Here is a 14,632-nt window from a genome sequence, read left to right on the forward strand (position 1 = left end):
TGCGCATGAGTTCGGATTAGACACGAGAGTTGTTTCGGTGGAGATTTCCTACTGGTTTGATGATGTTCTAGCTGAGCTTAATGGTGATGGGAGTTGTCCACGTGTAATAGTTACTCCTCGAGAGTACAAATTCTTCCTTTCGCTGCATAAGTCTGACAAGTCTGTGAAATTTATTTGTCACATTCAAGGAGTCAGTAAATGGTAAAATGGTGAGATTGAAACGGAAGGAAAGTCTTGAAGTTCAAATTGCGAGGGAACGGCAAAAGTCCTTAGGGCCAACAAACTTCATAGCCTCTTCTTCGGCAGAGTCTAGTCAACCCGATGATGAAGCAGATGATGAAGATATCGATGATTGTTTGCTGATAGCACATGCCGAGAAAATAGAGGCAAAGGCCGCAATGAACACCTCCAAAGGTGTACAACTTGAAGCTGTCTCTGTTATCCATCCTCCATTGGGATTAAAAATGTCCCAGGAATCAGAGAAGTAGAGGCTAAGGCCAGCACTAACACCTCCGTTAATGTAAAACCGGATGTTCCAAGTCACGCTGTCTCTGATGACCACCCTGAGTTGGAATTAAAAATGTCCCAGGAATCAGACGAGGCGAGAGATTCGGAAGAGAAGAAAGCTGATGATGTTGACGATGACGCACACGGCTCTGATGATGATTATGATCCGGATTATGATTTTGACTGGTGGAATGATTACGTACTAGAAGATGGAAAGGGTTTCCATTCTAAACCTGGATTTGATGAGGATAAGGATGACTCTAGTAGTTCAGGCGGTTGTGGAAGTACTCGCAGAAGTGAGCCGAGTGATTCAAACCATATGGACAACTCCATTGTCTTAACGGAGAGTCCTATTCATTTTCCTGGAAGAAAGAGGACTGTATGTGAGAATGTTCTGGCTCCCCATGGAGATGATGATGATTTTGTGCAGACTCCGACAGGTGATGTCTGTTGGGGGCGTCTGAATGGCGGTGCAGAGCTGAAGAAAGCGATTAAACGTACATAACTATATGGATTTCCAGATGTGGCACCAGTCTCTGATGAAATGGGAGGGGATTTCGATGAACTTGATTTGTCAAATGAAGATGGAGAGATATGGGTTGGGAAAAGTTCAGGAACAAGGAACACTTTAAAATCATGTTGGCCATCAATGCGCTGAAGAATATAGTGACGTTCAAATTCAAAAAGAATGCGAAGAAGTACACAGTCGCCGAATGTCCATCAAAGATATGTGATTGGAGAGTGTTGGGGTGTCAAGTTGGCGAGTCGGCGTTGTATGAGGTGAGGAAGGCGTGTTTGAAGCATACATGCCACCGGGATACAAGAAAGAAATTTTCAAAACATGCTACTTCTAAAGTCATGGCGGCTCTGCTGAAGTCTAAGTATGAGAATGCAATAGTTGGGCCACGTGCGAGTCAGCTACCTGCGATTGTTCTCTCCAAATATAATATTACAGCCTCGTACTGGAAATGCTGGAAAGCTAAGGAGCTGGCTATATACTCTGCTCACGGAACAGAGGAGACTTCTTTCAAATTATTACCGATTTACCTCCATGTGCTCAAGTATGCTAACCCCGGCACCATAACGCATTTGATAACCGAGAGCGAGAGAGATGAAAAAGAAGGAAAATGTATTACCAGGTTTAAGTCCGTATTTACGGCATTGGCTGCGTGTATATCTGGATGGAAACATTTGAAACAAGTAGTTGTTGTTGATGGGACTCACCTCACTGGTAAGTATAAGGGTTGTCTATTAACGGCCAGTGGACAAGATGCTAATTACCAGGTCTTTCCAATAGTGTTCGCCGTTGTTGATGCAGAGTCTGACAAGACGTGGAGGTGGTTCTTTGAGAAGTTGTTAGAAATAATTCCAGATTCCTCTGATCTTACTTTTATCTTGGATAGGCACGGTGGAATTGCCAAAGCTAAAAAGAAATGGTATCCACAGTCACACCACGGTGCATGTCTTGTCCATATCCAGAGAAATGTTCACGGTAAATACAAAGGTTCCGGTCAGAAAAGGTTGGTCGGAAAGGCTGGAGAAGCGTTCACAGTTTCTAATTTCAAGAAACTATACGCAAGGCTGAAGGATGTTGATTATGGTTGTTGGGAGTACATGGAAAAATCTCTCTTGCGCTGTGGACTAGATCACACTTTTCTGGTCAGAGGTATAATATGACCTCCAGTAACATTGCAGAGTCTCTGAACAATGCACTATTAGCTCCAAGAGACAGTCCAATCGTTGCAATGCTAGAATTTATCAGGCGAATGTTAAGTAGGTGGCTTGAATGCAGAAGAGAGACCATTCAAAAGATGGATGGTGACATTACAGAAGAGGTTGACAAGTTAATGAACCTGCAGCAGCAAAAATCTGCTGCACTTTCGGTTCAAGGCATTTCTTTGTGGGAGGTTGAAGTGAGTTCTGAGTTCGGTGTACGGAGGCTTGTTGATCTCCTAAACAAAACATGCTCATGTCTAGAGTTTCAGACATTGAAATACCCTTGCCGACATGCAATGGCCGCGGCTAGGCTTCGCCAAGTGGAGTACAGCAGTTTGGTTGATCCAATTCTTAAGAAATCAATTTGGAGTGCAACAGTTTGTGGCAAAATCCTACCAGTGCCCGACCCTGACGACATTCGTATCCCAGCAGAGGTGCGTGACCTTAATATTATGCCACCTAAGGCAAAACGTCCATCAGGAAGGTCTACGACGAAGAGAAAACTTTCAGCAGGAGAGTATCCTCAGGTTAGTGTACACTAAACATATATTTTTTTCCCAGTGATACTGATTACTGATTAATGATTACTGATATACGCTGTTGCAGGTTGCGAAAAAAAAGAAGCCAAACAAATGCTCTAGATGTGGAAATGCCGGCCATAACCGGGCAAAATGCAAGGAACCATTGGGTTGACCGGGTGTGGCTTTTGTGTGTCTCTTGATGTTTTTTTGTGGGGATGTTGCTTTGTTTTTTGGGTTTGTTTGTAGCGTACACTATGTTTCCCTATATTTAAACTTGGAAAGGCATGAACTATGTTTAATTTGTTATGAAATTTATGATGTTTACTGGTCAGGGTTTAGGGTTTAGACGGTGGACATGTTGCTATGTTTTTCGGGTTTGTTTCTAGCGTGTACACCCTTGACGGTGGACACTGTTTGTGTACACTGTGATGGTGGACAACATCAATCAGTTTACATCATATAGTGTATTTGCATTATGGCTTATGTATAAGTTTACATTTATATGGTTTAGCATATAAATTTATGTTATGGATGTTATGGGTTAGGGTTTAGGGTTTAGGGTTTAGGGCTTAGGGTTTACGATGAAGGCTTTAGGCTTTATCTTATTAAGGAATCAAAATAATTAGCACAGGCATTGATAGATAGGACTTTTTTATGTCTCAGGGCTATCAATCCCCTTTGTCGAAGTAGCACAAAGAGGTATCAATCCAGACAAGTCAACGAGACACTAGACTATGATGTTTGTTCATTTAAGTCAAGACCAAATGTGAAGGTTTTGAACTAAGCTAAGTAACAAACGACTAAGCATGAAAGGTAAAGCAAATGATTAGATCTAAACAGAGACAGGATGCAAATAATAACTAAACGATTCAGATGATGATAATATGCAATAAAGCAAGGGACTTTAGACGAGATACTTGACTCGGGTGCTTCCAAGTTCAACTAGTTGGTTAATGAATCAAAACATCAAGCGGTTTCATTTAACTTTGAACTCAAGGCATGTTAATCTTCTCATGAAAGTATTAAGCATCTAAACTGATTCTCCTTCATACCAAAAATGTCTTTTGAGAAGCATCGAATCAATCAGCAATAAGAATCAGTTCAAAAATGTCATTTAAGAGAACAAACTATCACTCTCGCGATGAAAGACTCTTAAACCCTTAACCGAGTGGTTCAGACATTTCTACAAACACTTTTGATGCGAGATATGTCTCAGATCTGAACCTCAAGTGATGTGCTTGGATCCAGCCTAGAGATCTCGTCGGTTAAAGAATGAAACATGCAAGACTAGACACCTAAACCCACTAATCTACCTTGAAAGCACCCTAATCTACTCATCTAAAGCCGCTTAAACGACTACTCACTAATCATAACGAGCTCACTAAGTCCTTTGCAAGACGTGTAGCTGGTCATGATGAGGAGTTTAATGTTAGATGATAAAAGAAATAAAGAAAGAACAAGATTTCTGATGCAAAAAACGAGATATCAGATTAGTATGATCAAGTTGTACCAAAGAGGCAAGTTCTTAAAGCTAAAAACAGATAAGAGATAAGATGATTAGGTTTTTAGTCTCAAAATGTATATATAGCAAAGGTAAAGTGTCGCGGGTCAGCCCGGAACAAACCGGGTACTGAACCGCGTTCTTGGGCTGATGGGTGAGTGCCACGGTGTGTCGGAGAGTGAAGCCGAGGTCTTCATGTCGAGGAGTGCACGTGAGTCCAGATCAAAATGAAGATCTCGTGAAGAACACGTCAAGAACATGCATGAACCCTAGTCTTTGATCCATCTTCACGTGTGAGTTCTTGAGCAGCTTTGTTCTTGATTCTGGGCTTGTGACAATGGACCTCGGCATGAAATGCCGAGGCGCTTGGACGTCGAGGGGTTCGGGAGAACAGGGTCCGGCATGCACGCCGGGGTCGCTACACCGAGGTGCATGTTCAACACTTAGTCCTTCCCAGCTCCATACTTACATGTGCATGCCTTGATCCCGACGTGCCGAGGTATCAGTACGAGGCCTAGCTCAGGATACTTCCAAAATATGAGCCTTGACTTGGCCGATGTCGAGGTAATGATGCCGAGCCCTGAAGAAACACTTAGCGCGTATCGCAACATATTTGGGCCCGTATCGACCATGTCGCCTTCCGGAAGCAGTAACTTTCGACCCACGACTCCGAATGCTCTGAGACCAGTTTCATAGTCAAGGTGACTCAATAAACTCGAACTTTGGTGAAGAAACCGTCGGAGCTTGGGTAGTGGAAGTCTTCCTGGACTTCACATCTTTGAACCGCATCGAAATCACCGGAAAATAAGCTGTTCGGACCGATGTGAACTCCGGAGACTTATTCTTTCAAACCCCTCGTCCGAATTGAGCGATCCCTACTGTTCTGAAAAGGTCTTTCACAGATCTCAAACTTTGATGAAGACCGGGTAAGCTGGTTTAGTCCGGAAAGGCTCCGTCCGCCGTGACCTTTGTACTTCGCCGTTCAGTTCTCGGATGCGCGTAATGTTGATGTATCTTCCGGAAGCTGTATCTTTCTCCCTACTGGTCCGAATTGGATGATTCCAACTGTTCTGGGATCTTTGTTTTATTATCTCCAACTTTGCTGAAGACCCCGCCAACTGATTCGGACCGGAAGGTTCCCCGGATTTCTGATCTTTGAATTGCGCAGACAAGGACAGATTTTGGTCGAGAAAAGCTTCCCGCGGTAAGAAAAATGACCGAGGGCTGTGTACCGCGGTGAGCTTTTTGGTCGTAAAAATTCTTTCGCCTCGGCCAAAACTCGACCCGCGGTATTAACGCCTGATCTTCGACCCAGGCTGACTTTGGTCGATCGGTACGGACTTTGGTCGGTGCTGAACGATCGGTAAGCTTTTTGGTCGAGGTTGGACGATCGGTAAGGATTTTGACCGGTAATGAGCGATCGGTAAGTTTTTTGACCGAGGTTTCTGTCCGTCCGGTACGCGATTTGGCCGAGAAATTCCTCCAAGCGGTTTTCACCATTTTTGACCGTTTTCTTCACCGTCTTCTTCTCTGCTCCTCTTCTTAAGCTCCAAATGACTCCTAAAGCACCTGATAAAGACCTCAAAACATGCAAAACTCTTTGGGACCTAATGCAAGCCCTAAATCCTATTTTCATGCCTAAAGACTCAATTTACATGGGAAAACACATGATGAGGACTCTAAAATGCACTCTAAATGATGTAAAATATAGACATATCAGGCATGGATCTGGATCAAAATAATTATCAAAGACATGGTTCTATAGCAGAGAAAGAAAACTTTATGAAAGACATGGTTCTGGATCAAAATAATTATCAAAGACATGGTTCTATAGCAGAGAAAGAAAACATTATATAGAAAACGAACAATGATCGTGTCTTTGAATTGAAATTGTAGGACAGGACAACACGAGTAAACGGTTTTTTCAAAAAACAAGTCATTACAATTTTGAAAATCGCAATAATGAAACCAGTGTCTGAGTTCAAAAAAATCAAATTGGAAACGACAAAAACTAGTTAAGTACCTTTTTTGAAACCTGTTGCCATGTTTGACCGACTCGTTTCCCTTCTTTACTTTATAATGTTTTTCCGGTCGTCCTCTATAAAAACTGTCCCCTGCCTTCTTCAGTGAAACAAGTTTCCGGAGACAGAAAAAGTTAATAACAGCAAAAGTTACTTACTTTCTAAACATGTACTCTGCGAAAGTGATCTCATTGCAATTGAAGGAAGTGGAGAGGAAAAACAGTCCATGTTTCAGTACAGGTATTTGATGGTTAATTTGAAAATAGGGCATTAGTTAAGTTTTAGTTTTACAGGGTCGGTCTTTTACATCGTCTACCTAATTAGTGGTTTGCCGATTTCATTAGGACCTGTGGGTGAGGACTTGTATCACTGGGAAGCTATCATAACGGGGCCTAAAGGTTCACCCTATGAGAATGGTGTTTTCAAAGTAGACATTCACTTTCCGCTTGACTACCCTTTCGCGCCACCTAGGGTAAGGAATGAAGCATATGATTGCTCTCTAAAATTGCTGTATTTTTAGGGTTTAGGATTTAGTCAATAAAGATTTCAATTACTAATAACACTGATTTTTTTCAGGTGATGTTCAAAACAAAAGTGTATCACCCAAACGTTAATACTTATGGGAACATTTTTCTGAAGATGTTGAACCCAACTCACTTCAGGACCAACAACAGCATCAATGATGTATTTTTACACATGAAAGAAATAAATCGTTATTGTCTTTTAGGGAATATAATATAGTAATTCCGTTTAAATAAGGGCTTACCTGTGTTTACATGTATATGTAATCAGGTACTGACGGAAATACACCAAATGTTTACTGCCCCCCAAATAGGAGAAGGACACTTTTTTGTTGAAGAAATTGCTAGGATTTACGTGGAAGACAGGGCTGCTTTTGAAACCACTGCACTTGCGTGGATGGTGGAGCACGCCGGAGGAGCATAAACTCCTTAATTGTACTTTTAAATATGTTTGTTGAATTGTGTATTTTGTTTAGGAAAAAAATAAGACCTCTATTTTGTTAGCGTGTAGTTGGTTGGGAAGTTTATGACTTCATATTAACTTTTTAATATCATTTTGTGGTTTTTATGTTTTGGATTTGATAAATTGTCGAAGCATAAATTGTCCAACGATTTCATGAAACATAAATCATGGAATATTAATTCAAAGATTGTTCATTACATACTAAAAAGGAAATATATGTGTACACTTCATATAGTGTACACATACTCGTGTACACTTTCAAAGGTGTACAGCATAAACTTATTTTTAAAGCATTTCGCAGATACGCCTAGCACACCAATATATGAAGCAACCATTGCAAAGTACTCGGATCTCAGGTTCGAAATGATCAAATGCACAATCAGGCAGCTTGATGACGTCGTCGTTTGGATATGAAAATGAGTTTGAGTACGTATCCATGTATGCAGTTCCGTAATATGAAATCTCAAGAATTAACTCCTCACCTAATTGTCGCACGCGCTCTGACTGTAGACTTCCGTGATGTGTTGCCAACAGTTGCAATGTTTGGCTTGCAGAACAAGGGTCACCCAAGCAAACGCTGAACATGGCGGACGCCAGGGTCGAGAGAGCGTCGGTGGGAACATTTGGTTCCAGCATGGTCCTACTTGCAATGAGATCTGCGCCTCATCTTGCAAGTCTCAGGCCTTCCCAGTATCTTGCCTCAGGGTTTCCACTCGCCAAACATCTCACAGCAAAGGGCATAAATGTTGGAAGCTTTGAGGACATCGTCGGTGAAAACAAGCCGGAGGGTGCGCTTTCCAGCGCGCACAAATGGTCTGAGTCGCCAAAATGCTTCACTGCCGAGCCTCTTGAGGATTTCGATAAGAATTTCATCAGGCAAGTCTGGGAGGATTTCGATAAGAATTTCATCAGGCAAGTCTGGGAGCGATATGTTCGGTTTAGGGTTTGTTATGTTTGGTTTAGGGTTTGTTTTCGCTGGAAATGAGGCAAGTTTTGGTAAGACAAAGCAAAATCATCATATATGGACTTCACTGGTGTGTGGTTGGGGGGTGGAGAATTTATTATACGGTTGAAAATAATATAATAGTGTACTCCCTTTTAGTAAATATTTCACCTACCCATTTTATACCCCCAATTTTTTAGAATAATGGTCAGTTCTCTTTTATTAAAGTGCCCGAAACTAGTAGTTACATTTATAATGTAGTGCAACGTGTTGGGGTCAGTTTAGCAGTTATTGAAGTGGCTCTTATCTGTATACCAACCACGAATTAGGACATTTATATATCTATCCACCTTGTCTACAAATAAAGCGAATCAAATTTATTTTTCACCAAAGTGAAACAACAATGCACTACTTAGACGATGATGTTTTAGGGTTAATAGTAAAGAAACTAGCTGAGGATGATTCCTATCATCTTGGCCCCTTTATTCGCGCAGGAAAACGTGGAAGAGCCATCGCGTTCACCGACGACGTGTTACGCTCTGCAGACATCTCTCGATTGGTTGACTCACCGCTCGACATATCCCCTAGGAGCCGTTACCGCCCATTCTTTGACCGTTGTCTTGGCGCCTGTAATCCACGAGCTATTTATTTTAAAGCCATTAGAGTTGCCGTGAGTGAGCAAAGATTGTATTCAGCGATTACAATGCTTAACCGACTTGTCCCATGTGATAAACATGCTACTTTCGCATGTGCCATGTTTGAAATTTGCGTCGGTCGTCCACGAAGGGCTAAAAAACTCCTCACCTATGTATTCACTCACCACGTCCCTTATGCGGCTTATGAAATGAAGCTGTTAGCGCACGCCGTTATACGTCACGTATGGGAGTTCGCACTGGGGCCGTTTCAAGATCCGTGGGGTAGCCTTTGGTCCTTCCCCATCACCCTACAAGAAGAACCTTATCGGTGTGTGTAGATGACCATTACGATGGCTCAAATACACCAGACTGCGAGTATTGCCTTCTACAATGCACGGCTCTGCGCATAAGATATTTACTTTAGTTAAATTATTTAAATGGCAAGTGTTTGTTTAATTTTGTAATAAATTTAAGGTGGAAACTAAGTGAAAATCACTTGACGATTGATGTTGTAACAAGTAGCTACTAACAACTTAACTAGTTGTAACAATGTAACTACTTCTTTAATTTCTGTAGTTGGTAAACATCACTTCACAAACTTATTGTAATATTACTTCTGTTCAACTACACACTAATTGTCTTACCATTAACTATTTCTCAACAACAACTATCCATGGAATTCAATATATAGTTTCATAAAATTGCGCAGAAAGTTCACCCTACACAAACCTTACACAAACCCTATAACCTTCCCAAAAAATGCCAGATTTACCAGATTTACCAGATCATATTTTTGAAATCATTGTGAAGAAAATTGCTGAGTCTGACTGCATCGACCTTGGACCGATTATTCTGGCCGGGACCCGTGGTAGAGACATTGCGTATAGCGCGGAAGTACTCAGATCGGCATACCTATGGACATTGCATGACACACCATCTCGGATATACCCTGGTGGAGTATATCGGCCTTTATTCCTGCGCTGCTTAGCGTCGAGAAATCCACGGGCCATATTGGTCGAAGCTATAAGGTTCGTGTCAACAGAGGAGAAGATCTACACCGCCATCAGGATGCTGAATAAGCTCGTGCCATCAGACGTCTATGCGACTTACAGCTGTGCGATTTTGCAAATGTGCGTGGGTCGCCCTAACAGAGGGAAAAAACTTCTTAAGATGGTTTTCATGTACCACTATCCTCATGATTCTTGTGAAATTCTTGAAGTCGCAGCAGAGATAGTAGATTTATTCTGGTCATTTTGCCCACGTAATAAACATACATACAAGGAAAAGTTCAGGTACCCTAGTCTCATTCATGAAGACAACTCTGCGTCGTGCGAAGTGTATCACGAGAATGTGCATTATATTGTTACATGTGAAAATTGTTATCTTAGATGTTCGACAGAACGCATAGCAAAAATGCTTTAGTATCGATGTGCTATGCTCGTTTGTCGCTTGTTTGTAAAATAAATATGAAGTTTTTATAACAGTCTTATGTTTAACAGCCTTATGTCAAAAAAGGGTTTACAATCACGTATACCAATGTTGGTGTATGTTTACGAACCCGTATACCAACTTTATTGTACGTTTACGTTCCAGTATTCATCGTTCTTTAAAAATGTGTAATGTTATTATATTTTCAACCTGTTTTACGTTTCCAATCTATATCTGACCCCGTTTACGTAAGTAGGTGTACGTCTTTAGGTTTACGGTTTTAGGTATACGTAAGTAGGTGTACGTCTATAGGTATACGGTAATAGGTGTACATAAATAATTACAGTGAAGAGGTGTACATAATTAATTACTGCCCTAGACGAAATGATATCCTGGCACTTTCATTTTGATACAAAACATTTTAAGAGCTTGATGATTAATTACATAAGTAGGTGTACGTAAGTAGGTGTACGTCTATAGGTATATGGTAATAGGTGTACATAAATAATTACAGTGAAGAGATGTACATAATTAATTACTGCCCTAGACGAAATGATATCCTGGCACTTTCATGTTGATACAAAACATTTTAAGAGCTAGATGATTAATTACTACATTTACGAACATAAGTACCAGAAATATCATAAAATCAACTACTAATTCTCCGTAGATTATGTTTATACAAAAGTAAGAGTTGCAACTAAAAACCGAAAGCAGACAAGAAATTTGAAAAACATCAGTTGTAGTTTGGAACACTTAGACAACATAAATAATTAAAGAGACACGAATGCAAGCAAATACTAAGATTACGGCTTTCACCAATCTAGCATGAACGGCCAGCTTGGAACGACGTTCCTAATGAAGCGGAAGAACCTTTGGGTCTCTTGGGCCTAGAAACAGGTTGTGCACTTTGGCTGCTTAAAGTCTTCTGCAAACCACTGGAGCCAGTAATTGATAACCCCGCAGTGACAGGTGTACAGCGCAAGGAATCTCGGATGAAAGGCAGCCGCTTTCTCAGTGAAATCCACTGGCAAATCGAAATTCCATCCGTGTGGAACGTCGGCCAGCAACAACCGGCTCATCCTCCTCCGGTTTTGCACCGTGAGCCTGCCCAAATACTCCTCTGCACGGACGAAGTCTTCCGGCACAGCTCTGAGCCACATCCCGTACACAAAAAGGGCTCGGTCGTAGCCTCCCTCCGCAGCAGCCCTTATCAATTCCACGCCTTCACCATCGTGGAAGAAAAAGTAGGCTTGCATCCCCCTCTCGAAAATAACCCCTGGATTACCCGCGTCATGGAATCTCCTCATCATCGTTGGGTAATGTGGAACCGCCACTTGTTCATGCACGATTTCGGCGGGATCAATGGCTCGATAGAAACCCCTGATTGTGCCGATACGGTTGAAACGAGAACAACAGCACGGAGGCGGGCTATTTCCTTATAGTTGGGTTTGTAGTGGCCAGAATTTGTTCCAGCAATTCATCAGGGAGTGAGAGAAGATAGGAAAAATCAGCATCACCACCTCTGTTTCTCCTTGGAACCATCGTTTATTTCGGTGAAAAGAGAAAAGATAAGAAAATGGAATGAGGAAGAGGAGAAAGGATTGAAAATGGTACGAAAGAGGAAGTTATGATGGTTCTAAGTAGGCAGTTACGGTGAAGGGATTGAATTTAAAGAGGTAGTGCGATTTTAATAGAGCCGAATAGTTGTCTTTGAAGAGAGACGTTGAAAAGAGACAAAAATGTGTCTTTTCGTTTACCGGAAAAATTAAATTACCACAATAAATACAAAGAATTACCAAATCAAAGCAAATTTCACCAATTAACTTTATTGATGAATGCTTTAATGTACTTTTTGATATACCACAATACATTTATGATTTCTGAGACAATACTATTAGTATTTATGATATTATCGCAATTTCATTAACAAGACAGCCCTTTTATAATTGTTGGAAAATAAATTTCTTGTCATCATTACAGACGTTTTCTCAACATCACGTTAACCGAGATATAGAGTACAGAATGAGTCCACATAGACGAAATCATGAATTTGTTTTGCAAATATGCGTACAGAAATAGGTAAGGTAAGGCTTTTAATAAATAATGTCGTGTGTATATCCATGTTCTCCGAAATTCTCTGAAAACAGATAATGTCGTTTGTTTACTCAAATATATAATATGTGATAACTGTAACATTCAGGTGTACAAATTTAGGTGTACATATTGAGTCCAGATTGAGGTGTTCTTTTTTTTTGTAGTTATTAGGCGTACACAGAGAGGTAAACTGAGACTTTAAAGATATAAGAGAACGGTTCTCGAAAAACTTGCACTACCACCCACCGAAATTAAATAAAGTCAGCACAATTAAAGTATCCATAGATAGAAAGCAAAACAAAGTACACCTACATACATACATACGTAGTAGGCCTAAATAAAATTTTAAATCTTAAAGTACGAAATAACAGCAACGCCGAGGTGTACTCAACTTAGGTGTACACACCAAGGTGTACACAACGCATGTGTACACACCGAAACTGGTTGACTTGCACCAATCAGTCACCATTCTTCCATTGACGGCCCAGAACGCGCTGCATACCAAACAAATACGAAGAACTTTTGCGTTTCCTGTGCCCAAAACACGACGTGCACATGCTTGGCCCCTTTAACAATTCGTCATGCCATTCAAGTTGAGCATTGGCAACACCACAGCGACAAGACCAAAGTGTGGCAAACTGAGCATTAGTCTCAAATCTCCTCCTCGAGAACTCTTCTGGCAAATTAACATAACCACGCTCACCTCCATCAATAATTTTCCGAATTATTCTCCTCATTGCCCCCCTCCCTAGTTTTGAAAGATACTCTAAACCCACGGGGTCTTCGACCACTGCTTTCATGTACATGCCATACATGTAAATACCTGTTTCGTATCCCATATCTGCAGATTCCTTGATGAGTTTTATGCCACATTTGTCTCCACGGCAGAAGTAGTCTTGCATCCCCTTAATGAACAGCAAACCAGGATTGATTGCGTCATACATCGTCCTCAACAAGTTGGGAAATTCTCAATACGCGATAAAAGGCATATCGAAATCTTCGGGAATAGGCATCTCCAATTCCACGAGATCAACCGATGCTAGAAAATTCTTGGTTAAAGTGCAGGCCTGGAACCGTTTGCAAACTTGCTTCAGTGTGAAAATTTGTTGGACGGAGTTGCAACTGTATGCGAGAACCTTCTCCAATAGTTCGTCGGGAAGCGCCATCAGAGGGGATTGACAATCACGGATATCCGCATCACATCGCCCTCTCTTTGGTGCCATAGTTAATTTGTGAGGTTCAATTGTGATGAAAACGGTTGTTTATGGAGATGGAATAACTGCGGTTTAGGATTTGTGAAGCGGAACGGTTCTTTATGTTGCATATATATAATAATTAAAAAAGCCTACTAAATGACCGTATACACTAAATGCGGTTACCGTTAAGATTGTAAATGAGTTTGTAAAATTAGTGGATAAACCATAAATTTCCTTGTTGTACACCCAGTTGATGTACACCTAAATGGATATTGGTGTACAGGTACATATTTAGCCGGGAACAAAGTATTCACACAACAATTAATAAATACTAAAATAATGTGAAGTATAAACAAATTTGTCTTTATGTACTCCCATTTGATGCATATTGGTGTACAACTAAACGCAATTAGGTGTACGGATACGCAATTATTAAAGTAAACTAAATTATAAGCAAATTAAATAATCGACACACCAATTATTAGATAGTAAAGTAAACAATATTATAAGCATATAAATTATTAAATTATCAAATAAACCCACATCCTAGACATTATCAAACACATAATCCAACAAATAATCCTTGCATAAATTGTCAAGTTCAACATTAAACTTCAACATTCGTCCTAAGCGTTGGCAATAGCCGGATTCCCGACAAACTCTACGTATGAGTCCATGGCGTATTTCTCCCTTAACCTGTCAACGTCATCGTCCGTTATCAAACCCATATCCTCCACTCCAAGGCCTACAGCATGCATCTCTAAGAATTTGGCCGCACATGGACCACAATCACAGGATCTTTTGTTCTGATATATGCCCTCCAAACGACTCCATGTGTAAGGGGTGGTGCGTAGGCCTTCCGTTAATTTGCTATCCAAATAACGCTTCAATATAAATGGCATACTTTGACACACGGGCGCCATATACTGCTCCACAGCCGCTTCATCATTATGACTGATGAATGAGTCCAAAATCTTTATGTTGCCCGTTTTAAAGTCAATTACAAGGCCCACCCAATGCTCAGACCCCCAGTTCATGGGGACGTATACTAACGTCCACAAAGCGTACAAACATTTGCCTCTG

General features: G+C 40.9%; 3 protein-coding genes across 3 annotated transcripts; all 3 read left to right on the forward strand.

The window, feature by feature from the left end:
* The first annotated feature begins 1,101 nt into the window (after positions 1-1,101).
* LOC112082103 lies at positions 1,102-2,184 on the forward strand. The gene has a single exon (XM_024149199.1). It carries the CDS (start codon positions 1,102-1,104, stop codon positions 2,182-2,184), a length of 1,083 nt encoding a protein of 360 aa, XP_024004967.1.
* A 134-nt stretch (positions 2,185-2,318) lies between these two features.
* LOC112082104 lies at positions 2,319-2,916 on the forward strand. Its single transcript, XM_024149200.1, has 2 exons — positions 2,319-2,750; positions 2,830-2,916. The coding sequence occupies exons 1-2, from the start codon at positions 2,319-2,321 to the stop codon at positions 2,914-2,916; spliced, it is 519 nt and encodes a 172-aa protein (XP_024004968.1).
* Positions 2,917-6,433: 3,517 nt separating this feature from the next.
* LOC18030302 (ubiquitin-conjugating enzyme E2-17 kDa) lies at positions 6,434-7,211 on the forward strand. The gene is made up of 4 exons (XM_006414868.1): positions 6,434-6,506; positions 6,611-6,738; positions 6,843-6,950; positions 7,059-7,211. The coding sequence occupies exons 1-4, from the start codon at positions 6,434-6,436 to the stop codon at positions 7,209-7,211; spliced, it is 462 nt and encodes a 153-aa protein (XP_006414931.1).
* Positions 7,212-14,632: the final 7,421 nt, after the last annotated feature.

Source organism: Eutrema salsugineum, unplaced genomic scaffold, assembly GCF_000478725.1.
Source record: "Eutrema salsugineum unplaced genomic scaffold, Eutsalg1_0 scaffold_1, whole genome shotgun sequence".
Lineage (NCBI taxonomy): Eukaryota > Viridiplantae > Streptophyta > Magnoliopsida > Brassicales > Brassicaceae > Eutrema > Eutrema salsugineum.